This window comes from Rana temporaria, chromosome 7 (assembly GCF_905171775.1).
Source record: "Rana temporaria chromosome 7, aRanTem1.1, whole genome shotgun sequence".
Lineage (NCBI taxonomy): Eukaryota > Metazoa > Chordata > Amphibia > Anura > Ranidae > Rana > Rana temporaria.
Genome location: NC_053495.1, coordinates 118,273,118 through 118,300,706, shown reverse-complemented (window position 1 = coordinate 118,300,706; position 27,589 = coordinate 118,273,118). Strand labels below are relative to the sequence as shown.

The window sequence follows — 27,589 nt, the reverse complement described above, 5'->3', positions numbered from 1 at the left end:
ACTTTGCAAAACTCTGGTGTACCTGGAGTATGCTGTCCAGGTTTGGGCACCAGTCCTCAGGAAGGGTGTATTGGAAATGGAGAGAGTACAAAGAAGGGCAACAAAGCTAATAAAAGGGACTGTAGGATATTCGTTATCAGGAAAGGTTGCAAGCACTGAACTTATTCTCTCTGGAGAAGACACGCTTGAGAGGGGATATGATTTAAATTTACAAATACCGGACTGGTGACTCCACAATAGGGATAAAACTTTTTCGCAGAAGGGAGTTTAAAAAAAAGACACGTGGCCACTCATTAAATTTAGAAGAAAGGAGGTGTAACCTTAAACTACGTAGAGGGTTCTTTACTGTGAGAGCAGTAAGAATGTGGAATTCCCTTCCACAGGCGGAGGTCTCAGCAGGGAGCATCAATAGTTTACAAAAACTATTAGATAAGCACCTGAACCATCACAACATACAGGGATATACAATGTGATACCGATATATAATCACACATAGGTTAGACTTGATAGACTTTTTTTTTTTCCCAACCTAATCTACTATGTAACTTTGTTTTGTTGTACCATATAGTGCAAGGAGCTAAAAACATAGTGCTGCACTTAATAAAGTGCATTTGCTTTTTTAAAACACCCTAAAGCGCTGGCAATCTTGTTTTGTACAGTGAAGAAGAATCCATATGCTCCTCCTGCCCCCTAAACAGAGTGCAATACCAACTGGTATTTTAACGCAGTAACCCAAACACAGATCTCACTGCATAAGTTCTTATTAGCCATAGAAAAATAGGCAAGTTAACTGACCAGTATCCCACTTAGGCCCCGTAAACACGAGAGGATTATCTGCTGGAAACGGTCCTCCGGACCGTTCCAGCGGATAAATCCTCTGGCGGATTTTGATCTGATGGTTGTACTAACCATCAGATCGAAATCCGTGCGGAATTCATCCGCGGTGACGTGTCGCGCCGTCGCCGCGATGATGACGCGGCAACGTGCGCGACGCTGGAAGATAAAGACTTCCACGCATGCGTCGAATCATTACGACGCATGCGAGGGAGAGGAGCGGACGGATTGATCCGGTGAGTCTGTACAGACCACCGGATCAATCCGCTGGACAGGATTCCAGCGGATAGATTTCTTAGCATGCTAAGAAATTTTTAACCGCTGGAAATCCTTCGGCTGGAATTTTTTCCGCCGATAAATGTCCGCTCGGACGTACACACCACCGGATCTATCCGCTGGAACTGATCCGCGGATCAATTCCAGCGGATAGATCCGGTGGTGTGTACGAGGCCTAAAACAACCACCAGTGTTGGGCAGGTTGACCATTTCATGACTTTTAGATTGTAAGCTCTAACGAGCAGGGCCCTCTGATTCCTCCTGTATTTAATTGTATTGTATTGTAACTGTACTGTCTGCCCTCATGTTGTAAAGCACTGCACAAACTGTTGGCTCTATATAAATCCTGTATAATAATAGAAATAACAATTTAAATTCATTAGATAAAGATAGATTCCAGTACCTCCATAGGATATATCGAAGTCTGTGCTGTTGCTCCAGCCAAAGACCCAGCTATAAATCTCTCTGCCGTACCCAACTTCCCACTTTCAGAGGTAAATAGCTTTTTGTACTAAAAAGGAAAAAAAACAAAAAGCATATTTTATGTACATTTTACATACACCAAACAAACAATTATAACCTTACAAAATGATTTGTTTTACCCGCTTTATGACCATGTAACACATATATGCCGCGTCCAGGAAGATGGCTTTATTCCTGGGAGCTGCATATATTTGCTCCTGTATTTGTGCTTGAAGCATGTTTGGTTTGCATCAGTGGCGGTGCGTCCATAGTGGGCACAGAAGCGCCGCCCCCCTCTCTCCTCTGCACCCATCAATCAACGATACATAGCTTCATGCATTGTATGAAGCTATGTATTGTTGCCACTGCCACCCACTATTCAGATGTCTGGCCCCCTGTTGAGCGCTGGTCTTCTGAATAACAGCGATGGGCGTGTTTTGGAAGTGCCTGATTAGAGCGAGATGCTCTAATAGGCTTCCTGATTGGAACCTGCGGGCTACAAACGGCTTCCAAATGGTTAACCAGGGGCCGCACAGGCTGTGCGTTCCCTGGTTAAATAGTTCTGTGTTAGGGAATAGCTTCCCTAACACTGCCCCGCCCCTCAGCCAATCAGGTGCACCGGGTCTGGTTACCGGTCACCCGATCTGAAGCGACATTGAGGGCGGAGAAGACATCAAGGAGTGTGGAGAGGACGGCGCTGACCTGAGGAAGGTAAGTGCTGGGCTGGGGGAAACTGGCGGCGATTGAGGGGACAAACTAGCGGCGATTGGGGGGGGGGGGACGACGACAAACTGGCGGCAATTGGGGGGGACAAACTGGCGGCAATGGGGGGGGGGACAAACTGGCGGCAATGGGGGGGGGGGCCAAACTGGCGGCAATTTGGGGGGACAAACTGGCGGCAATTTGGGGGGACAAACTGGCGGCAATTTGGGGGGACAAACTGGCGGCAATTTGGGGGGACAAACTGGCGGCAATTTGGGGGGACAAACTGGCGGCAATTTGGGGGGACAAACTGGCGGCAATTGATAGTTTGTTTTTCGCTTGTTTGTGCCCCCCCAAAAAAAATTGAGCACCAGCCGCCACTGGTTTGCATGCTTGCAGTACTGAGAGGTTACCGAAAACACCCGGTCTCATTCTATAGTTCGGAGCTGGCTCCTGATCATGTGATCACTGTGATTAGCCAAAAACAGTGATCGCTACTGTAAAGACCCGGATCACTACTGTAAAGGGTTGATTCTCCTCTATAAAAGAAAAAAAAATTGCATCTTTTCCTCTTCATTAGAGAAGCCGGTAAAGAACAAGAATAAAATGTCTGAAAAAAAAAAACAAAAACAAAAAAAAAAAAAAGAGAAGAAGAAAGGAACAAGAAGATAAAAGCGTCTGTAAAAAAAAAAAAAAAAAAAAAAAAAGGAATTGCACAATGCGGCTGAAGGCTGGGTTCACACTACTACACAACTTTCATCCTACTTTGCTCTGCTACATTGGTCCTACATCCATCCTACTTTCATGAACAGGATACTACTTTGGTCCGACTTCAATGATATTCAATGGGCCTGAAGTGGGATCAATGTAGGACCAAAAGTAGTACAGGGAGCATTTTCAAAGTCGGACCGACTTGTGTAGGACGCTACAAGACGCTCTCATAGGGAAACATTGAACACAGAGCAAAGTAGGATGAAAGTAGTGTAGTAGTGTGAACCCAGCCTAAACCTCCTTTTCTTTAGTCTCCTGCTGGAGCACCTGGCTCCTCTTCTCTGTCCAGTGCCCCCATGGGAAGCAGTTTCCCATGGGGGCACTCGAGCGTCGCACCCAAGCCCCGCTGCCAAGTCTATTGACACAGACTCAGCCCTGCTCAATACAAATCTACGCCACACTTTTCAGATATTTGTAAAACATTTTGAAAACCATTTATTATTTTCCTTCCACTTCACGATTATGTGGCACTTTGTGTTGGTCTAGCACAGAAAACCACAATAAAATATATTAACGTTTTTGGTTGCAACATGACAAAATGTGGAAAATGTCAAGGGGTACGAATACTTTTTCAAGGCACTGTAATCCACCTGGATACAAAAAAGGTAGTTGCGAGGATATGTACAGCTGTACCAACACATGCGGCATGCCAAAGTTGTAAAATTGGGTTTGGGTCGTAAATGTTTCTTTTGAACTTGGTCATGAAGATGTTAATCTATGGTAAGCAGTATTTTATTGAATACAAATTCAGTTAGCTTTTGGTGAGAGTTGCTATAAAAAGGATGGTATTCCATTATTCTGAACTAGTTACAAAGTAACAAAAGCAACACTGACACCTACAGGAGGAAAACTGTATTGAACATTCAAGGAGGCATGGCATTACCATGCGATTGGATTTCAGGCGATAGCCCTCAGACCATCTATGGTGTAGTCTCACCGTTTCTCTCCCTCTGTGTGCCGGTCTTCAGCCATCTTCTGCGGATGATGCAGGAGGAAGTTACTCCTGCACATGCAAAGGAGGTCATCATTCCAGCACACAGGAACTGTGCCAACGCTGTAAGCCCATCTGTGCATACGCTGCTCGGTTTACATAGTCGGAAAAGACAGCAAGCTGGCAGGTAGGTGCGTTTTCATTAAAAACGCGCCTGCCTGCTCGCTGTTTGTTACAGCAGAACTTTAGTTCTGGTTTAAGCTGTTAAACATGCAAGCTTTTGGGACTGGTTGTGTCCAGGTCTACAGCACACATTACCCGAAATGCTAAATTCTTGTCACTTCCTGTGACCTGAACTAGAAACACAAAACAATATATTCTACCTTCCGTACACTACAAATTCCCCCATGTAAATGGAGAGGAAGACATGTTTGTAGTCCAGCCTAAGTGGCACCCACGGTTATGATACACTGGAGGAGCAGTAAGCGTAGCCACCTTAGGACCGGAAATGTGTTATTCGCAGGATTACTAGGTGAAAAAATAAATAAATAAATAAAAAATAAAATAAAATAAAAAAAGGAGGAGCAAAACCAAAATTAATAAATAACAAAGAAAAGGAAAAAACAAAACACCTTAAAAAAGGTGCATACAGCCACTGCACTTAGGATGCTGCAGCTATAGGGAAAGGGGGGAACTCACTGCGCATGCTTGGGTTTTGAACAAGAGCATGCTTTCTCCTGTGATGCCAATGGGAGTTGCTTATCAGTATGGCATTTAAACTAAGCAAAATGTTTCCAAGCTGCACAGCGTTTTTTTTTTTTTTTAAATATACTTTGGCCCCTAACCTAATTAGTCTAACTGAGCCCTTTAAATACTATCCTGCCATACTACTTTTGTTGTCATTGTACACTGCCCAGGTTGGAGGAGTGCTACAAAGAGTTCTTCTCTATACTTGTGTGTGTATATACATTTAGCCTTACCTGTTCATATGCATAGAATTTCATGGCTGTCTCTGGGGCAATTTTGATGACATTAACGCCATTCCCCCGCCAGAGGGATCGCACACCTCCTTCCTTCACCATCTGCTTCAGGCCAGCCAACATGTTTGAGTTTCCTTTGGTCCCATGTACCTGGCAAAATGATAGAGTCCTTCAAAATGACACGTCATTACAATTTACTTCAAAACATTTCTGCATACAGTAGTTACATAGTTAGTCTGGTTGAAAAAAGACATCTAGTTAAACCGATAAAGAAAAAAAAAAATATATATATCTATCTATTATACAATCCTATATCCACAGTTGGAATGAAAAAGAAAAAAAGAAAAAAAGAAAAAAGAAAAAAAGAAAAAAGAAAAAAAGAAGAAAAAAGAAAAAAGAAAGAAGGAAGAAGGAAGAAAAAGGGATTTTTAATACAGCTTACCTGTAAAATCCTTTTCTTGGAGTACATCACGGGACACAGAGCGGCATATTCATTACTAGTGGGTTATATGGAGTACCTTCAGGTGATGGACACTGGCAATCTCAAACAGGAAGTGCCCCTCCCTATATAACCCCCTCCCATAGGAGGAGTACCTCAGTTTTGTAGCAAGCAGTATGCCTCCCAAAATGGTCCCCATAAGAGGGGTGGGAGCTCTGTGTCCCGTGATGTACTCCAAGAAAAGGATTTTACAGGTAAGCTGTATTAAAAATCCCTTTTTCTTTATCGTACATCACGGGACACAGAGCGGCATATTCATTACTAGTGGGATGTCCCAAAGCAATGCTTACAATGAGGGGAGGGAGACATCTTCCCAAGACAAAAGGATTTAATTTAGAGATATACTCAAATCATAATAAATCCAACTTAGTTGAGAAAAATAAATTTAAATTTTAAATTTTACTCAAAAGGGAGCCCCCGGAGTCCGAGGGTCTCAAACTGCAGCCCGCAGCACTGCCTGCCCAAAGGCTGCATCAGTATTCCTTCTTACGTCCAACTGGTAGAACCTTGTAAACGTGTGGACAGAAGACCAGGTTGCCGCCTTGCAAACTTGAGCCATAGAGATCTGGTGGTGTGCTGCCCAGGAGGCGCCCATGGCCTTAGTAGAATGAGCCTTTAATGATAACGGAGGAGGCAACCCCTTCAAGCCGTAGGCCTGAGTGAATAACTGTTTAATCCACCTCGAGATGGTGGATTTTGCAGTTGCCTGCCCCTTCTTGGGCCCATCCGGTAAAATGAACAACACATCTGTTTTCCGGATCTTCTCTGTAGCTTTAAGATAGGCCTTCATGGCCCTGACAATATCCAAGGTATGCAGCAACCCTTCCTTTCTGGAAGTAGGTTTAGGAAAGAAGGATGGTAATACCAAATCCTGGTTTAGATGAAAACTGGATATGACCTTTGGTAGGAAGGAAGGATGAGGGCGGAGAACGACCTTGTCCTTATGTAAAATAAGATATGGTTCCTTACAGGATAAGGCTGCCAGTTCCGATACTCTTCTGGCGGAAACTATGGCGACCAAAAATACTAACTTCCTTGTCAGTAAAACCAAAGGAATTTCAGCCAACGGCTCAAAAGGTTGTTTCTGTAAACTTGACAGAACAAGATTTAAATCCCACGGACAAAGCGGGGATTTAACTGGAGGATTAATACCTAAGACCCCTTGAATGAAGGTCTTAACCAGCGAGAGGGTGGCCAGCGGCCGCTGAAACCATACTGACAAAGCTGAAATCTGTCCTTTGATTGTGCTTAATGCCAGTCCTCTACCCACTCCTAGCTGGAGAAAACGTAATACTCTATCGATGGTAAACTTACGAGAAAACCATAACTTGGACTCACACCAGCCTACATAGGCCTTCCAGACCCTGTAATAAATCACCCTAGAGACCGGTTTCCTGGCTCTGATTAGGGTAGAGATTACTTTCTGAGACAGACCTCTACCCCTGAGAATCAGGGATTCAGCTTCCAGGCCGTCAAATTTAGATGCCGTAAGGCAGGGTGGAGGATCGGACCTTGCGATAGCAGTACTGGCCGTAGAGGAAGAGTCCAAGGGTCTCCCACTACCATCCTTAGGATTAGTGAATACCATGCCCTTCTGGGCCATGCTGGAGCTACCAGGAAGACTGGTATGTGCTCCACCCTGATCCTGCGCAGCAGGCGGGGTAGTAACTGGAGCGGGGAAAATGCATAAAGAAGTTTGAACTGATGCCAAGGGCAAACTAACGCATCGGTTCCGCAGGCCCTGGGATCCCTTGTGCGGGACATGAACCTGTCTAGCTTCTTGTTCAGTCTTGATGCCATGATATCCACGTCCGGCACTCCCCATTTCTGGCAGAGTGTCTGAAAGACCTGTGGATGCAGAGACCACTCCCCCGGCAACAGAGTCTGGCGACTTAAGAAGTCCGCCTGTAGGTTGTCGACTCCAGGAATGAATATAGCCGATATGCAGGGCACATGGGCTTCTGCCCACAAGAAAATCAAGCTCACTTCTTTCTGAGCGGCTTGACTCTTGGTTCCCCCTTGGTGATTTATATATATATGCCACCGCCGTGGCATTGTCCGATTGTATTTTCACCGGGAACCCTTGTAGTTTGGACGTCCAAGCCCTGAGGGCTAGTCGAGCAGCTCTGAGCTCCAAGATATTGATGGGCAACTGCTTCTCTGCCGCTGCCCAAGAGCCCTGGCGAGTGCAACCATCCAAAATTGCTCCCCAGCCCATCAGGCTGGCGTCTGTGGTTACTATCTTCCAGGTCACAGGACTGAAAGTCTTTCCCTTCAGGAGATTCTGAGGGTTTAACCACCGCTTTAGACTTTGCCGCACTCTTGGTGAGAGTGGCCAAGGAATTTCTAAGGCCTGATGCCTCTTGCTCCAGGCTGACAGGATGGCTGCCTGCAGGATGCGAGTGTGGCTCTGAGCGTACGGAACCGCCTCGAATGTGGCCACCATCTTGCCTAGTAGCCGCATACATAGGCGAACGGTTGGCCTTCTCTTGCTTAGAACCATTTGTATTAGCTCTTTGATGGCCTTTAATAGGGGTAGAAACACCCTCTGTTCTTCTGTATCCAATCTCATGCCGAGATAATCCAGCTGCCTTGTGGGCAGGAATGCTGACTTGTCTCGATTTAGGACCCAGCCGAACCTCTCGAGGTACTGAACCATGAGGGCCACTGCTCTTTCCAGGCCAGGAGACGAATGGTCTACGACCAAGAGGTCGTCCAGGTAAGCCAGGACCGTGACCCCCTGGATCCTTAGATTGGCTAGGATTGGGGCTAGGACCTTCGTGAATACCCGGGGGGCCGTAGCCAACCCGAAGGGGAGCGCCACAAATTGGAAATGACGCTGAGCCACCGAGAAGCATAGAAATACTTGATGTGGCTGAAAAATTGGCACATGAAGGTAAGCATCCTTTATGTCTATGGACGCCATGAAGTCGTCCTTCTGGAGCACGGCGACAGCTGACCGAATAGTTTCCATCCGGAATGAGCGGACCTTTAGATACGCATTTACTCCCTTTAAGTCCAAAATTGGCATAGCAGATGATTCAATGCCGCCATCAATGCGGCTCCTTTCACAGGGTCGCCTGGTACTCTTGACTCCTGGTAATGAGGAGGAGGGAATTTTAGAAATTCTAGCTTGTAGCCCGTGGTCACGGAAGACCGTACCCAGCAGTCGGGAATGGTGCCTCTGCAGAGAGACGCAGCCTTCCCCCCACCATCGTGGGTGGGGGCGCCCCTTCATAGGGCCGACTTGGGGGCTGGCTTCGCAGGCTTGCGGTACCACTGCTTCTTGCCCCCAGTGGCTTGGCCCTGCGGCTTATTGTTAATGCCTGATCTTGCAGGAGGCCGTCGATACTGTTTGGTATTAGAGAGCCCCTGCCCCGGGGAGGGCTGGCGCTTAAATGCGGGCCCTCGTGCCTTCTTCTTGACTGGCAAGAGAGTGCTTTTGCCGCTTGATATAGTCTGAATATATCTATCCAAGTCTTCTCCGAAGAGACGTCCTCCATGGAAGGGAACCCTACCAGGAGTTTTTTTGCACGGGGGCTCAGCCTCCCAATTCTTCAACCATAAGAGCCTTCTCATATGGATTAGAAATAAGAATAAACGTGACGCCTGCTGGATGGAGTCCTTGATAGCATCCACCGTAAAGCGTATAGCCTTGGGTATATCCAAAATTCCTCTGCCTGCTGGGCAGGGATAAGTTTAAGCATTTGCTTAGTCTTATCTGATAATGCTTGGGCCACTCCAATAGCAGCCACAGCAGGCTGAACTATCGCCCCTGCTGAAGTAAAGGAGGCCTTAAGTAATGTTACCAAGCGTTTATCAACCGGATCCTTAAACACCTGCAAGTTAAAGATCTGTTCACACATGAGATGGCTGCGTCCACAGTAGGGACAGCCCATCTCTTTGAAAACTCTTCCTCTAAGGGTTACCTGTCTGGCTTAGCCCAGTCCTGAAAAATCAGGTCCTTTAACAAAGGATGTACCGGGAATACCAAATTGGCTTGGGGCGCTTTCAGGGAGCCCAATGAGGATACCGCGGAGGCCAGAGGCTGAGGCCCAGGTATCTTAAAAGCCAACCGCACCATATCCGTTAGGGACTGAACCCACAGTCTTTCTGCGTGAGAAGCTGAAAAAGGTTCCTCTATTGTAGAATCCTCAGAACCTAAATGGTCAAGGTGATCCTGACCTCCCTCGTCAGTCGGAGAGGATATCCTCCTCCAGAGACTCAGACCTGGGAGACGGGGATCTAACCCGCTTCTTCCCTGCCAAAGATGCCGTAATTAGAGCGGCCATCCTCCTTTCCAATCCACCCAAGGTGGAGGCTAACATCTCTTCCGTTACATAGGAAGGAGCTGGTTGAGTAGGGCCAGCCATAGCACCTAGCAACCCTGATGGCTCACCTAGGACAACAACTTCCGGGCATTCCGGAGTAGTAGGGGCCACTAGATTTTGGATATCCTCAGAGCCCGATGGAGAACCTTTTGGTTTTTTAACCGTTTTAGCGTTCTTAGCGCTACCTGCACCCTTAGGAGCCATAATATACAAATTCTGAGGCACTCCGCTAGTATACAACTGACTGTAATAGCTGGAGAAAATACACATATAATCAAATAAATGTGAAACAATAGGATAGGGTAATGTTAGAGGGACTCCAAACCTCCCATAACCTATAAAAAGGGAAAATCAATACTGAGCCCCAAGGGCTTCAACCAGAAAAAATCTTTTTTTTTTTTTTTGTCTGGTATTGACCCCCTAATGCTGGGCTAGGTGAGCACCCTAAGTGTTCAAAGGCGCTGCTTAGTACACAGGCTTGAATGCAAACTTTTAAGCCAGAGGCTCCTTAGTAAGGTGTACTTCCCACAACTGCCACCGGGTGTCACTGTGCCAGAAAGCTCTGTCAAACCTTCCTATGCTGTAGCCAGCATCGCTGCTCCGTGTCCCCTCACAGCCTTTACAGACTGAACAGCCCTCCAGGATTTATCCTCCCTGTGTGCAGGGGGGAGGAGCCGTCCGGCGTCAACCGCCCCCTCCCCGCAGCACCGCCGCGTATGCGCGCGCACAGATAAGTAAAAGCGCGCGCACGCGCGCGCGCGTCAAACGCCGCTAGGGGAAGCAGGAAGCCATGTGGAGAGGAGACACCAGGACCTTAGACGCTGGAGCAGCAGACACAGGTAAAAGGGAAGCTTTAAACTGTCTCCCTAATGGTATGGTTCCTTCTCTGTGGAACACCCTGCCCAAAAAAGGCCCTCCTTGTGACAGAAGCAGCAGCAGCCTACTAGCCCAGCCAGGGGAACTATACCTGGGTGTTTTGAGCCATCCCGTTTGAAAACTTTGTGGTTCTCCTTTGCCCATGCACAGAGGCATAAATAGGCTGCCCAAGAATCCCCTGTAGGAAGCCTACTGACAAACCAAGTTCCGTAGGCCCCCTGCTTACCTTTCCACGCCGCAGGGTATTGCTCTGCAAGAGGCCCAATCTTCACCCTTCACCGTGGGTATGGTCATAGACCTTCAGGGACTGGGGTCTTAAAAGAACACCACAACCTGGACCTATACAGCACCACTGGCAACAGGTATTCTCTAGGTTAGAAACCAGACCTGGAACCCAGGGTCCAGCCCTCCAAGGAGAGGCATTATAGGCAAAACCCCATCCACGAATTGGGGCCCGGGTACCGTCCACTTTGGCTATGAAGCACCTTGGACGGATCCGGTCAGCTGGCCCTGGTCCCAAGGACTACTACAGGCACAGCCTCAACGTGCACCAACACCTAAGACACTGACGAAAAAAACTGAGGTACTCCTCCTATGGGAGGGGGTTATATAGGGAGGGGCACTTCCTGTTTGAGATTGCCAGTGTCCATCACCTGAAGGTACTCCATATAACCCACTAGTAATGAATATGCCGCTCTGTGTCCCGTGATGTACGATAAAGAAAGAAGAAAGAAGAAAGAAGGAAGAAGGAAGAAAGAAGAAAGAAGAAAGAAGAAAAAAGAAAAAAGAAAGAAGGAAGAAGGAAGAAGGAAGAAAGAAGAAAGAAGAAAAAAGAAAGAAGAAAGAAAAAAAAAGAAAGAAGAAAGAAAAAAAAAGAAAGAAGAAAGAACGATCCAATGGGCTCCAGCAAGGGAAAAAAATCCTTCCTGATCCCAAAAGAGGCAATCGGGTTTTCTCTGGATCAACTTTACCCATGAATATTATATCTTCATCTATACTGTACATCCTAAATACTAGAAAGAAGCAGTTATTACATTTTTCCCAAAATATCACTTAAACCTTCTAAAGACCATATTTTTCTGCCCCACACTCAGATAGGGGATCTGATAACCATTTTATAGGTGATCGAGTTAGAGGTCATTTTATTCCTGTGAATTTAGGCAGCCGGCTATCTAGAATAACAGTTTGATACAAAAGAATGCAAGGGGATCTACAAGACTTGATACACACCAGAGCATAGCTGGCTTGTTGTGTACAGCATATCCAAAAAACAGATAAAAATTGTAATTTTTTTGTCATTTATCTAAAAAAAAAAAATCATAAAATCACAAAAAGCTTTAAAATACAAGAACAGGCTGAAATACCTGCATCATGACTTTTAAACGGTCAAGCGGGGCAGTTCCTGTACGGGACACGGCTCCAGCCATTGCTCCGGACAAAAGCTGTTTCCACCACTGACCAGTCTTCTTCTCCTCTTCTGTAAACTCATCAGGAATAGTGAGACTGTCACCAATATCCAGGACCTGAAAAACATTAACAAAGAATGAAATCGGATCTTCACAATATTTTATTTGGTTTATTATACAGACATTGAGATATTACATTTAAATTTGAGAAAGTATGAATGCTCCCATTGCCGTGGGCCTGAAAATACTACCTGCCTGGCTCTTCTGCTGAACCTCAGGCTTCATTACTTTTTCACTGGCCCAGAAAATATATGCAGATCAGGAAAAAAAAGAAGGGAACTCTGTATATATGTTCCAAGACAGTAAGCTAGAAATTACAGGATTAAAAAGGAGTTTTGTGTTTTTTCAATTGAATGCATTCTATGCATTAAGGTGAAAAACCTTCCATGGTCCCCCCTTTTTCTTACCTTATTGTTCCAGCGCCAAGCACAAACCCAGCAGCTCCAGCTGCTGTCCCGGGTCTTCATTGGATAGATTGATAGCAGCAAGAGCCATTGGATCCCGCTGCTGTCAATCAAATATAGTGACACAGGAGCTGGAGGCGGGGCCGAGTCCTGCTGTCTGTGCCAATGGATGCAGCAGCAGGACACGGGAGCACGCCCGCACGAGTGCCCTCATGGAATGCGACTCTCTGTGGGGACATTTGATGCGGAGGAGCCAGGAGCACCGCCGGGGGGACACCAGAAAATGAGGATCGGGGCCACTCTGTACAAAACCCTTGCACAGAGGAGGCAAGTATAACATGTTTGTTATTTTAAAAACACACACACACACACACACACACACACACACACACACACACACACACACACAACCTTTATAATCACTTTAACAGTATTAAACCCCCAAAAACAAACATGTATTATATTGCAGCTTAACCATTCTTTTATGTGAAGGCTGCATTGGTTTTGTTTTTTAGGTTCTCTTTTATTTTGAAACTCATGATCTGGCCAGCAAGTCTGTTTTTCAAAAGAATCTCTCCTGCAGATGTAGCAGATACACTGAGGAGACAAACCATTTAACAATGACAGGGGCGTTTACAATGATCCCATTGTATATATGAAAAAATCTTAATTTCAAAAAGGAAAACAAACAGTTTGCTGCAACTGCTTATGGGGTATTATCTGGAGTTTGGCTTCAATTTGTTAGTGTATTTAAATCTGCTATTAAATCCAATACTCCCCTTCCCCTAGAGTAGACTGACAATGCTGCTGTTCAAAAGGGCGCCCTGTGCTCCTTTATCCAAAGTGGAGGCACCCTAATACAGGAGGTGTGTTTTTGGCCAGATGATTAGGTAAAGCCAGGGGGGGGAAACAAAAAGGAAGCCACCAAATCTAATGATTGTGTTGATGGGGACAGATTTAAATATGGCATTAGATCCAACGGTGGTCATCTCAAAGGGGACCTCCCATCGTATGTCAAACTGCGAAAGGCAAAGAGACTGCTCCAGGAGCTACAAGTAAGAGATAGCTGGAGAACTTTCCATGTGCACGACAGAGATTACACTTTTTTATTTGGCCAATTATAAAACATACTCCAGGATAGATTATGTTTTTGTATCTCAAAGTGTCTTGCAGTGCATAGTGGAGACATCCAAAGGATCATTTACGATATCGGATCACACAGCGTCTAACTGTATTGTAGAATGGGGCGAACCTACCATTCGAGATTGGTTTGCGCAAAAGTTATAGCGTTTACAAAATAAGGGGTAGTTTTATGGCATTTTTATTAATATTTTTATTTTTTACTAGTAATGGCGGCGATCAGCGATTTTTTTCGATACTGCCACATTATGGCGGACACTTCGGACACATTTTTGGAACCATTGGCATTTTTATAGCGATCAGTGCTATAAAAATGCATTGGATTACTACAAAAATGCCACTGGCAGGGAAGGGGTTAACACTAGGGGGCGGGGAAGGGGTTAAGTATGTTCCCTGGGTGTGTTCTAACTGTAGGTGGCCTCACTAGGGGAAATGACTGACCGCTGTTCACACATTGTATGAACAGACGGTCAGGCATTTCTCCCCTGACAGGACCGGGAGCCGTGTGTTTACACACACAGCTCCCGGTCCTCGCTCTGTAACGAGCAATTGCGGGCGTCGGGCGCGGGTGTCAGGGACGAGCGGGGGGCACGTGCCTCCAATGGCGCGCACACGCCCCTAGTGGCCGCTTAGAGAGCCGACATTATTGTACAGGCTCTCGCGCAGGGGAACCGACCTGCCGCCGTAGAACTGCAGCGGCTGGTCGGCAAGTAGTTAATATCACTTTAGTTAAAACTGCACAACCTGGTCACACCTTTTGAAGTAGAACATTTGTAGAAGACCAATAAGTACAAGCTGCTCAGAGAATTGATTTATTGTCCTCATTCATCTCTAGGGCCGTAAAAAAAAAAAAAAAAGAAGAAGAAGAAGATGCCCACCTGTCCTTACTTCCGATATCTACAATGAAATGTTCGCACCCAAGCCATACGCACTTGCTAGGGCCCACTGATCAGAAGCCAGTTAACTTACTACCATGTTTTTGGTTTGTGGATTAAAAGTGGGACCCTCAAGGGCATCAACACAAACCATAGGAGAGCATAAATGACTACATTAGAGAAGACCTTTGTTTTATAATCAAACTTACCGTGGAATGTTTCCAGTAACGGACAATTTCATCAATGTTATCTGCAGGATTAAAGAGAAAGTGGTCCCGCCACTCATTCCAGTCTACTGTCAGGGTGCCATCTGCATCCATACTGCCATGTGAAGAAGAAGAAGAAAAACAAAAAAGAAAGAAGGAATCAAACCTGTGTTATTAAACTTTTAGCCTGATATTTTTTAAAAATGTGCAAGAAAGTTCTGTTATCTGCTGTTAAACTATCCATATAATAATATAACAATGTCATTTCAGGAAAAAAAAATATTAATAAATAAAAAAAAATCCATTGTTAGCAACCCGGCCGGCTCCACCTCTTGTTTTTCTGTAAAATGGCGGCCCGCGGAGACATTGTCTCTGCCGGCCATGGACCTCTAGCAGAGGTGGAGGGAGCTGAGAAAATATTTTATAAAAAAAGAATTTCCCGGGACATGTTTCGGGAAACGCTAAAAATCAGGAAAAAGTTCCAAATCCTGGTAAATTCGGACAGTTGGCAAGTATGTAAGTCTGACCATTGGAGTAGAGCAGGCATAGCTCTCAGAACAGTTAGAGAACTGACCATGCTGTGCTCTCATGCTTAGTGTGGTCTATTTTTTTATAGTAAAGCAGCTGGAATGGCAGGAACACCAGGGATTTCACACACATGAAGCAATACAAAAAGAACGGGATACAGGACTGCAGAACACAGAGGAGCCTTGGAGAGGGACTACAACTGTCACATATATTTGGAAAAGTGTGCAACTAAGCCCTTTTTTGCACAATGCATCCCAAAAAGAAGCTAAAAGAAGCTACTTACTCCTACAGGCTTTTGAGCTAATTTGTATGCCTGAAAACTCCTCTCTATATTAGTCAATGTCTTTTTCCAGGACTTTACATGCATATGCTCTTACAGGCAGAAAAAAATAAATAAAGAAAAAACAGGCGAAACTTGCGTTTTTGAGAGGAGATTTTCAAAAAGAAAAGAAGCCCAAGTACCCAAAAATGCGCGAAAGAGCATAAAAAGTTTGAAGAAGCTTGAAAACGCACCAAAAAAATTATAAATTGGAAAAATTAGCTTACGCTTATGCTCAAATGAGCTTAAAAGAAGCTCAATAAAAATATGTGCAAAAGAGCCCAAAAAAGTACAAGGGAATAACGTCCTTACAGGATGTCTCCAATTTACAAGCCAACCTCAATGCTCTGTCTAATTGGGCAACTAAGTGGCAAATGAGGTTTAATGTTGATAAATGTAAAGTTATGCTCAATAATGGCATGCAATGCCAAGCTGCGGTTTCCAAAGCGAGCAAAGTCCTTTCTTGTATTAAGAGAGGTATGGACTCCAGAGACAGAGATATAATGTTGCCCCTGTACAAATCATTGGAATATGCAGTTCAGTTTTGGGCACCAGTTCTCAAAAAGGATATTGGGGAACTGGAGAAAGTGCAGAGAAGGGCAACCAAACTGATAAGAGGCATGGAGGAGCTCAGCTATGAGGAAAGATTAGAGGAACTGAATGTATTCGCTCTTGAGAAGAGGAGAATAAGGGGGGATATGATCAACTTGTACAAATACATAAGTGGTCCATATGAACTTGGTGTTAAGTTATTCACGTTAAGGTCATCACAGAGGACAAGGGGGCACTCTTTACATCTAGAGGAAAAAAGATTTCACCTCCAAATACGGAAAGGTTTCTTCACAGTAAAAACTGTGAAAATGTTGAATAGACTCCCTGCAGAGGTGGTTCTGGCAAACTCAGTAGATTGCTTTAAAAAGCAGAGTTCCACCCAAAAATGGAACTTCTGCTTTTCCGGTTCCTCCGATGTCACATTTGGCACCTTTCAGGGGGGAGAGGGGGAGCAGATACCTGTCTAATACAGGTATTTGCACCCACTTCTGGCATTAGATTGCCACAGATTCCACTGCGATCTACAGGCAGGTTCGGCCCCTCCTCCTTCCCCCCCCGCTGTCTTCTGGGAGACGCACAGATCACAGAAGACAGCAATGACCAGTGAGAACACGCAGCGCGACTCACGCATTGCGCAGTATGGAACCTGGCTGTGAAGCTGCAAGGCTTTACTTCCTGATTCCCTTACTGAAGATGCCGGTGCCTGCAAACAGGAGGCGAGGGACAGATCGGCTTTGGGTGAGGAACTTGTAAGAAAAGTAATGGCTGCACATCCAGGAATTCCGATTGCCTTTTATTGTTCAAAGTGATAACACCAAAGACACCAACACTAGGTCACGTAGAGGCGTTTCACACAAACATTTTGTGTTTAACCACTATACTACCAGTCAATTGATGGCGGCAAGGTAGCTCAGTTATTCTGACAGGACGTCATATGACGTCCTTGTCTTTTAAAGCCGCTAGGGGACGCGTTACTGGGAACACGATGCGCGTGCCCGGCGGCCACTAGCGATTGCCCAGTAACTGAGCAGGACCGTGGATCTCTGTGTGTAAACACAGAGATCCACGTCCTGTCAGGGAGAGGAGACCGATGCTGTGTCCCTTGTACATAGGGTGACAGATCAGTCACCTCCCCCAGTCACCCCCTCCCCTACAGTTAGAATCACTCACTAGGCTACACATTTAACCCCTTCCTCGCCCCCTAGTGTTAACTGTATAAATGTTTATAGCACTGTTCACTGTATAAATGTGAATGGTCCCAAAAATTTGTCAAAAGTGTCCGCTATAATGTCGCAGTCCCAATTAAAAAAAAAAAAAAAAACACACGCAGATCGCCGCCAATCCTAGTAAAAAAAATAAATAAATAAAAAAATCATAATTATGTCCCCTATTTTGTAGGCGCTATAACTTTTGCGCAAACCAGTCACTATACGGTTATAGCGTTTTTTTTTTTACTAAAAATATGTAGAAGAATACGTATCGTCCTAAACTAAGACTTTTTTTTTTTTTTTAAATGGGATATTTATTATAGTAAAAAATTAAAAATGTTGAGCTAGATTCAGATAGAATCGTCTATCTATCCGCCCGGCGTAACGTACCTCAGATACGCTACGCCGCCGTAATTTAGGGCGCAAGTTCTGTATTTAGAAACAACTTGCGCCCTTAGTTACAGCGGCGTAACGTATCTGTGTCGGCGTAAGCCCGCCCAATTCAAATGTGGATGATGTGGGCGTGTTTTATGTATATTAACTGTGACCCCGCGTATTTGACGAAAAATCTGACGAAATTTGACAAAAAAATCGCAGTGCGCATGCTCGAAATTCCGCCACAAATCGGTATTGCTTTCGTTGTGAACGTATATTACGTCCAGCCCTATTCGCGAACGACTTACGCAAACGACGTAACATTTTCAAAACTCGACGCGGGAACGACGGCCATACTCAACATAGGATACGCCTCATATAGCAGGGGTAACTATACACCAAAAAAAGCCCAACGTAAACAACGTAAAAAAATGTGCCGGCCGGACGTACGTTTCTGAATCGGCGTATCTAGCTCATTTGCATATTCCTCTCGTAAATATACGGAAGCGCCACCTAGCGGCCAGCGTAAATATGCAGCCCAAGATACGACGGTGCAAGACACTTACGCCGGTCGGATCTTAGGGAAATCTATGCGTAACTAATTCTATGAGTCAGGCGCATAGATACGACCGGCCGGACTCAGAGATACGACGGCGTATCTGGAGATACGCCGTCGTATCTTGTCTGTGAATCTACCCCATTGTGTTTTTTTTTTTTTACAAAATTGGCGCAAAAAATAAAAACCGCACAGGCGATCAAATACCAAGCTCAATTTGTGAAAAGAAAAAAAAAAAAAAAAAAAAAAAGGACGTCAATTTTGTTTGGGAGCCACGTCGCAATTGTCAGTTAAAGCGACGCAGTGCCGGAAGCTGACATTTCGCCTGGGCAGGAAAAGGGGTATATGTGCCTAGTAAGCAAGTGGTTAATCATGATTAAGTAATGATTAAGCACAAGATGTTTGTGGGAAAAGCATCTACGTGACCTCGTGTTGGTGTCTTTGGTGTTATCACTTTGAACAATAAAAGGCAAATCGGAATTCCTGGATGTGCAGCCATTTCTTTTCTTACAAGTTTCCCACAGAGGCGGGCTGGGGCTGGCACTCTACGAGATATTCCACCTCAGGTTATCAGCATACACCTGGAGCAGCAGCAATTTTTTCTTCGTATTTTGGCTTTGGGTGAAGACATCGTGGGCGCCCAGGACAGGTAAGTGTCCTAATATTAAAAGTCAGCAGCTGCAGTATTTGTAGCTGCTGACTTTTATTTTTTCGTCGGAACTGCGCTTTAAAGAAGGCCTGGAGTCTTTCCTAAATGTACATAATATAACTGGGTACTAATATTTATAGTGGAAAAAATTGAAGAAACTGCGCTAGAAGTGCTAAAAGAAAATAACTGGTAAACTAAGTCGCAGCTTATTCAGTTGGGAGCTGCGATTCTCATGTAAACAATTGGTACAGAAAAAACACAGAAAGAAAAAATTAAATCGCGCTAACCCCCTAACCATATAATATGAGTATTAATTTGAGGAATTCAATCACCAAAATTATTAATACCAAAACCAGGCTAGTAGTAAACCAATATGTGACTAGTAACATAAGTGATAATAAAACTGATATATCCAATGTCATAGATGCATCAGTTACCGTATTTGCAAACAATCTCATGCCAGTTAATAGAATTAAAAATATATTGGTGACCAATAAGCTAAAAATTCAAAATAGAAAAAAACTAAATGATATAGTCCATAAGTGCTTAAATAATTATACAACAGATGATAAACACCAGTGCTCTGTGCAGAAATCCATAGGGTGATAAATTAACGTGTCCAAAAATGTGATGAATCCTCCACCAATCAGTAGAAATTACTCCTTACCAACTTGCCATGATCCCTTATGACAGAGGATCACTAAAAGCATGTAATCGAAATTCTCACTCCAAAAACGCAGCTCAAATCCGATCCTTAAAGCGGGGGTTCCGCGGGATATCGTTTTTTTTTTTCCCCCACTAATCCACAGGGCTTAGCTGTACTCCCACACTAACAGGGTGTCCCACTCCTTAAGCCGGCCTATGCGCTGTAATTCTGTAAAGTATATTTTTGATTCTGAGGCGATGGACGTTTCCATCTTACCTGTGGGCACTGTGAAGCCGACAGGGTCTTCTTCCGGGATACGGCGAATGCTGGCCTCCCAGCATTCACTGCTCGATCCCGCGCATGTGCAGTGTTGACGGCGAGCGTCGCCGTCAACACTACATGGTTGCCATAACAACGGCCGGCGTAACAAGCTCACGCCCCGTTGTGCAGACTTCTAGCTTTGCGTGACCGGCGAGATGTTGCGCGATTAGAGCACAGCGCGTCTCCGGAGAAGTTACAGAATTCGATTGACAGGACGGGGGGGAATGGACTCACACGCCCATTCCCCGCAGGGGATTTTGATTGACAGGTCGCGAACACCATCTGAAAAGGGGTAAGGAGGACTCAAAAAAAAAATAAAAAATCGTTTGGTGATTGTCTATGCATAGCATTTGCATAGACAGGATGTGTTAAAACAGGGTGAACCACCGCTTTAAGCAGAGAATCTCATCCAATAATGATCATAGGTCATCAGCATATGTGCCCGATATGTAAGAGATAATGATAGCTCCACATAGTGCATTAAAACATATAAAATATTTATTAAGAAGGTTGGTAATGAACTTACAATGTTGCAGAAAAAAAAAAGTGCCTTAAATTTGGTGTGCCGGCGGGGGATCAAGAAGGAATTTATTCCCCTGCTGTAGCAAATTGGATCATGCTCTGGCCATAGCTGACCTTGTTTTTTTTTTTTTTTTAAAGTAAGTTGCCTGACTGCCATGCTGATCCAATAGCTTCCTCCTCTGCCAATGTGAAATCTTACAGTCATTAAAGTGCAATTTCACCTTATTTGTCTAGCTTGTTCTGTCAGCGCTGTGAAGAGAGGATCGAAAGTTGCTTCTTGTAATTAATGTTTTTCCACTGCCGGGTTGAGTGAGGCAGTAGTGATTTATTCCTGGCCCCACAGATGCATCCTGGGAAGGCTACATCACCAGTGCCTGTTTGGTTTGTATTTCTTAAAAAAATATTTTTTTTTAAATACACACATTGCACGTTTTGTCATAATTTTAATGTAATTTTGAGCAGCTCAGATATGAATGGGGCCTATGTTTGAAAGGGAAGTGCTCCTTGGTAACACGCTGTGGTCCAACAAAAAGTACATTTCAGAAATGCAATTTCCCCTCTAGCACCAGTTTTGATTAATGAAATATTGCACAAGTCCTTCTTTTGTTGTAGCTTGGTGTGACACACTAACCATTAAGAGCACTTATTTTTAAGTGCAGTAAAAGCAAAGTTTTACAGATTAAAGATTCAATGTATAACTTTGTAACAACTTTGTGTCTTCAAATCATACAGTTTTTCTCAGAACAGGTTTGTCTCTCTTTTAGGCTCGGTTGCACTGGTGCAATATGGGAAACCCTGCAAATCCAGTGCAGGTTCCCGCATTGCACCTGAATCGCCGGCGGTTCACAGTGCCCTCTGAGAACCACTGCGGGTGTCAATACAAAGTTAATGACACCCCCTGATTGATTCGCAGATCGAAAAAAGGGCATGAATTTGGTCCAAATGCGATGCATCGCATTTGATCTGCACAGCAATGTGGTGTGAATCACATGCAGTGTCTGGCATCGACACCAGTGGAACTTCCACTCATTTGTCTCCCATCCCCCTGTGGTGCCACAATTGCCATCTTTCGGGGGGGGGGGGGGTGCAGGTATCCTGTTCCCACTTCTGGGAGATCCGCACGTGGCCCATGACGTCACCGTGGGACTCCCTCCTCCTCCCTGTGTCACTGGGCCAGTAGGCAAATAGAGGGGCGCCTCACTCATGTGCAGTAGGGTTCCCGGTGTGAAGCCGTAAGGCTACACTGCTGGGTTCCCTTCCCCGCAATGGTGACGTCTCAATGAAGGGAACATCAGCTGCGGTGTCAACATCGCTGGACTCCAGGACAGGTAAGTGTCCTATTATTAAAAGCCAGCAGCTGTAGTATGTGTAGCTGCTGGCTTTTAATAAAACAAAATTTGGGCAGACCTCCTCTTTAAGGAGTCAAATAATTAATGTAAAAAGTTACCAATTTGCACTTCAATATATAAAAAAAAAAAAAAAAAAAAAAAAAAAAAAAACGGAGTTAGGCTTACCGGTAACTCTGTTTCTAGGAGTCTTCCAGGACAGCCTCTTGAGACCTTGGGCTCCTCCCTCCGGGACAGGAAACACGTACACCCTTTTCTTTAAAGGGCAGCCCTCCAGGTCTCCTCCTCAGTTTGCCCGAGAAATAACAGAAGACTCTGAAAGACACAATCTACACATCGTTAGATCATTACCACACTACCAGTTCCTAGATTGACACCGGGTGGGAAAAACTCCGGCTGTCCTGGAAGACTCCTAGAAACAGAGTTACCGGTAAGCCTAACTCCGGTTTTTCTCTAGTCGTCTTCCAGGACAGCCTCTTGAGATAAGCAAGAAACTTACTCTTTTTAGGGTGGGACCACTGTCTGTAGGACCCTTCGTCCGAAGGCCTGATCTTTATCTGACATAAGGTCCAACCGATAATGCCTTGCAAAGGTTGAATAGGAAGTCCAGGCTGCCGCCTTACAGATCTCTTCCGGGGAAGCTCCGGCTCTCTCTGCCCAAGAAACTGCAACTGCCCGGGTAGAGTGGGCTTTGACAATCGGTGGTTCTTTACCCCCTATCTGATAAGCCTCAGTAATTAGCATCCTTAGCCATCTGGCTATAGAGGATTTAGACGTCCCGTAACCTTTACGGGTACCAGAAAAATTAACAAAAAGGGAATCACCAAGTCTAAACTGCTTAGTGGCCTCTAAATAGAATAAAATATTTATTTTAACGTCCAGTAGGGACAACAATTCCCCCTCATCATTCTCTGACGAGGAATGCAGAGTTGGTAGGATAATATCCTGAGTTCTGTGGAAGGTAGATGCCACTTTTGGCAAATAATTTGGGTCCGTCCTAAGAATGACCCCATCATCTAAAACCTTCAGGAAGGGCTCTCTAATAGTGATCTTCAGGCCCTCTCTAACTCTTCTAGCCGAGGTTATGGCGACTAGGAATGCTGTCTTTAATGTCACGTGTTTCAGAGAAGATTCCTCCAGCGGCTCAAAAGGCTTGTTGGTGAGAGCTTTTAGTACCAGCGAGAGATCCCACGTAGGGCATGCTTTAACCCTAACGTTGGATCTTGCCAGGCTTTTGAAAAAGTTTCTAACAAAGCGATCCTGCTGAAGGGGAGTCTCCAAAAAAATGCTTAAGGCCGCAGCCTGTACCTTGAGGGTGCTTAAGGATAAGCCCAGTTCTACCCCAGCTTGCAGAAAATCCAGCACTGCTGGAATATTAGTTTGGAAAGACCCTTGCTCCAACCTCCAGGAATTGAACTTTTCCCAGATCTTGGAGTAGATAGCCCTGGTCACTGGCTTGCGACATTCCAGTAGGGTCTTCACTACCCTATCTGAAAAGTCACGGGCTTTTAAGAGTTGTTCCTCAGAAACCAAACAGTTAATTTCATGTTCTTTATCCGAGGGTGAAGAACTGGACCTATGGACAGTAGGTCCTCTCTTTCCGGAAGTGACCAAGGTTGATATAGAGCCAGTCTCTTTAGGCTGGAGAACCAAGGTCGCTTCGGCCAAAACGGCGTGACCAGAATCAGGTCCGTGCATTCCCTGATAAACTTCTGAATTACCCTGGGAATTAATCTCACTGGGGGAAAGGCATATGCTAGGTTGAAATGCCAGGGATGGGTGAAGGCATCTATGCCCTTCGACCTGTCCTGATGGTGGATAGAGAAGAACACTGGAACTTTCTTGTTCCCTTCTGCTGCGAATAGGTCCACTTCTGGTAATCCCCAGAGAGAGACTATTTGTTCGAACACAACCTGGTTCAGACACCACTCGTCCTGATTTACTGACTGTCTGCTGAGAAAGTCAGCCAGGGTATTTAGAGATCCTTTCAAGTGGACTGCCGAAAGGTATATCAAATTCTTCTCTGCCCAGCTTAGAATTTGTGTCGCCGTGGCCTGAAGGGCTGGACTTCTTGTGCCCCCTTGTTTGTTTAGGTAGGCTACCGTAGACGCATTGTCCGTCCTTACTTGTAGGTGTTGTCCTACTAGGCGACTCCCAAAAGTCTGTATGGCCCTCAGGACGGCCAACAGCTCCTTTTGGTTTGATGACTTTAGGACTTCTGAAGAGGACCATTGTCCCTGGGTCCAAGTCTCCTCCAAGTGGGCTCCCCAACCCTTTCCGCTGGCGTCGGTGGTCAGCACCAGGGCAGTTGGGGGTTGCCATGAGAGCCCTCTCTCTAGGCTCTTTTTGGACCGCCACCACCACAGATCTCTTTTGATTCTGTCTGGGATAGGCATTGGAAGGTCCAACCCTTCCTTCCTGCCATTCCAATGTTTGAGCATAAGCCCCTGTAGGGGGCGTAGGTGGAACCGGGCCCAGGGCACCGCTGGGAAACAGGCTGACATGAGTCCCAAGACTCTCATCACCTCCCTGATGCTGGCTTCTAAATTTGTTTGAAGCTGTGCAATTGCTTGTTCCAATTTGTGGAATTTTTACAGTGGGAGAAAGGTCTTTCTTTCCACCGAGGAAATTCTGTATCCCAAATACATGACTTCTTGGGAAGGTACCAGTTGTGATTTGTCTTTGTTGACCAACCACCCTAAGGAGCTCAGGAAGGACAGGGACACCCTTAGGTCGCTCTCTAGTTGGGGACCTGATGGGGCTAAGAATAAGAGGTCGTCCAAGTATGGAATTACTGTGATATTCCGTGTTCTCAGGTGCGCCAAGGCTTCTGCCAGCACTTTGGTGAAGATTCTTGGGGAGGACGACAGTCCAAAGGGGAGAGCCCTGAACTGGAAGTGTTTGGTTGTCGTCCCCATCTTCACTGCCAACCTCAGAAATTTCTGACTTTCCGGGCGAATTGGGATATGCAGGTATGCATCCCTTAGATCCACCGTGGCCATAAAGCAATTTGGAAAGATAAGATTGGTCACTGAAAAAATTGACTCCATTCTGAAGCGCTTGTACCTGACAAACTTGTTCAGGGGGCGTAAATTCAATATCAGTCTGTATTTTCCTGAGGGTTTTTTCACCACGAACACGTGTGAATACACTCCTAGACCCTTTTCCGCTAGGGGAACCTCCACCAAGACTCTCTGGTCTAATAAGTCTCCTATGAGGAGGCTTAAGGCTTCCGCTTTCTCCCGATCTTTTGGTAGTTGGGTGATTAGAAGTAATGGAGGGGGAGGGGACAGGAATTCTAGTCTGTAACTGTTTTTTATTATATCCAAAACAAACGGACTGACTGTAGACTTTGTCCATTGCAGGAGGAACTCCCCCAGTCTTCCTCCCACGGGGACCTGAATGTCACTGGGTTTTGGGGGTAGCCTGAGGAGGGTTAAACAAGATACCCCCTCGACCTCGTCCTTTCTGGTTAGCCCAGTGTTTTTTAGGACGGTTATCGTCTTTTTGGTTCTGCTTGAACCCTCGAAAAAACTTTCTATTCCCATCTTTTTTCTTTCTCTCGGGAAAAGCTTTCTTTTTATCCTGCGTCCTTTCCAGAGCCTCTTGGAGGCCCGGACCAAACAAATGGTCCCCCGAAAAAGGCAAACCGCAGAGTTTTAGTTTTGACGCTGCATCTCCGGTCCACGTCTTTAACCAGACTGACCTTCTGGCCGCATTAACCAGGGCAGCTGATCTGGCTGCCAGCTTCACTGATTCAGAAGAAGCATCAGCTAGAAAGCCCACAGCTTTCATAAGCAACGGGAAAGATTTCAGAATCTGTTGCCTAGAAGTACCCGCTGTAATGTGGGCTTGAAGCTGATTGAGCCAACATTCTAGATTTCTAGCCACGCACGTAGCCGCCAGAGCAGGTTTTAGTGCAATGGTGGAGGCATCCCATGCTCTTTTGAGTAGTATTTCACCCCTTTTGTCCATGGGATCCTTAAGACATCCAAGGTCGTCAAAGGCCAGGTCGGTTCTTTTAGAGACCTTGGCTAGGGGTGCATCAAGCTTGGGGTTTTTGTTCCAGGGCTGTGATGCATTATCCTCAAAAGGGTATCTCCTTTTTAAATTCCCCGCAAAAAAGGGCCTTTTTTCAGGCTGCTCCCACTCCTGCAAGATAGCTTCTATTAGCGACTTGTGGACAGGGAAGACCTTGGTCTTTTGAGCACTGCACCCTTGGTATAACTGGTCGTGCTTTGATAACTGGACCGGTTCCTCTCGAATCTCTAAGGTTTCGTAGATAGCATTAAGCAATTCTCCTACGTCCTCTAGAGATAACTTGTATCTTGTCCCCCTGTAGGAATCTTCCTCTACCTCTGAGCCCGATGCTGAGTCCATCTGGGAAGAGGCTTGGGACCGTGTGGACCCACCAGCCTCCTCTTCCTCCTGCTCAAACACTCCGGGAGTGGCCACCAAGGATGGTGCACTAGAGGCTTTATAAATTGGGGATGGCATTTGCACCCTATCCATCATCCCCCTAAAGGAGCTGAATGTGGATGCCAATTCGTCCCTGACAGATGTCAAAACTTTATGACATTCAGCAGTGGAGTCGTCTTTAACTAAGCTGGCGATGCACTCAGCACATAGAGGCTTTTTCCAGCTAGAGCCTAACTTCTCCCCACACACAGCGCACTTTCTTTTTGGGGCCTGGACTGCTGTCTTGTCCTGAGCTTTGACCTGCAAGCAAACACATAGCCAAGCATAGTCGTCAGAAACAGCCCCTATGACCACACACCACTGTGAGATTAGTCAGAAAATAAGTGCGGGGGAGTCCCTCCACCAAGTTCCCCACCCAGGGAGGGAGAAGTGATAGTGGTCTGTTTTCAGACCTAATCCCCCAGAGTAAGGCAGAACGGCCTCGCCCCCTTACCTGGGAGATGCCGGGGCCGGTGGACCCGGAGTTTGTAGCCCTCGCTTCCTCCATCAGTCCCCGTGTTGTAAACAGCGCTGCTGCCGTGAAACACGCCGCTCCGGAGCCTTCGTTCCTCTGCTGCGCCTGTTGACGGACGGGACCACATCCGTCGGCGCCCCTTGATGACTCGTTCCTCTGACGCACTTCCGCCCGAGGAACGAATCCGCCCCGCCCCTCAGCGCCGCCCGGAAGAGAAGTAAGTGCCGGGCGGCATGGCTAAGCCAGCGTCACTCACCGCCGCCATGCTGAGTCCCTGCTGTGGAATCCACGCTACTGAGGCCAGGTACTGGGGATAGGGGGGGAGGATTTTAAGCCCCAAGGGTCCCCGCTCTCCCCGAGCATAAAGGACAGCAGCAGGAACTTGGTGACCTCCTCTTCCGACCAGGAACAGAGGGGTACCAAGGCAGAGAGGGAAGTCCAGCATTCTCTAGTCCCTTGACGTGCTCCTTCCCTTCTGGCAGGAAACACAAATAACTGAGGAGGAGACCTGGAGGACTGCCCTTTAAAGAAAAGGGTGTACGTGTTTCCTGTCCCGGAGGGAGGAGCCCAAGGTCTCAAGAGGCTGTCCTGGAAGACGACTAGAGAAAAACACCTGCATGAGAAAGCAATTTGCAAAAAAGACATGCTTTTGCATGGGACACTTCTCTCCTTGATTTTTAGTAACTGAAGCCCACGGTATGTAACAAAAGCAGAATTGCAGGCGTGTTCTATGGGATTAAGGGAGCATTAACATGACATTGGCGCAAAACAGAGTAAATATCTCCTAAACGGCTCACATGTAGGATAGATTTACAGTACCTATAGGTAATCCTATAATAAGTCTTACCTATAGGTACAACTTCCACATAGAGGTTTATAAA

The 27,589-nt window shown here is 45.8% G+C and overlaps 1 protein-coding gene across 1 annotated transcript in view; it reads right to left on the bottom strand.

Annotated features, from left to right (window-relative positions):
* SLC25A24 (solute carrier family 25 member 24) overlaps positions 1 to 27,589 on the bottom strand; it is a 72,109-nt gene that overhangs the window by 21,145 nt on the left and 23,375 nt on the right. The window contains exons 4-7 of the mRNA XM_040359895.1: positions 14,757 to 14,868; positions 12,027 to 12,185; positions 4,957 to 5,106; positions 1,514 to 1,621 (exon numbers count right to left, since the gene is read on the bottom strand). Coding sequence (XP_040215829.1) covers positions 1,514 to 1,621; positions 4,957 to 5,106; positions 12,027 to 12,185; positions 14,757 to 14,868 — 529 coding nt within the window. The remainder of the gene's footprint in view (positions 1 to 1,513; positions 1,622 to 4,956; positions 5,107 to 12,026; positions 12,186 to 14,756; positions 14,869 to 27,589) is intronic.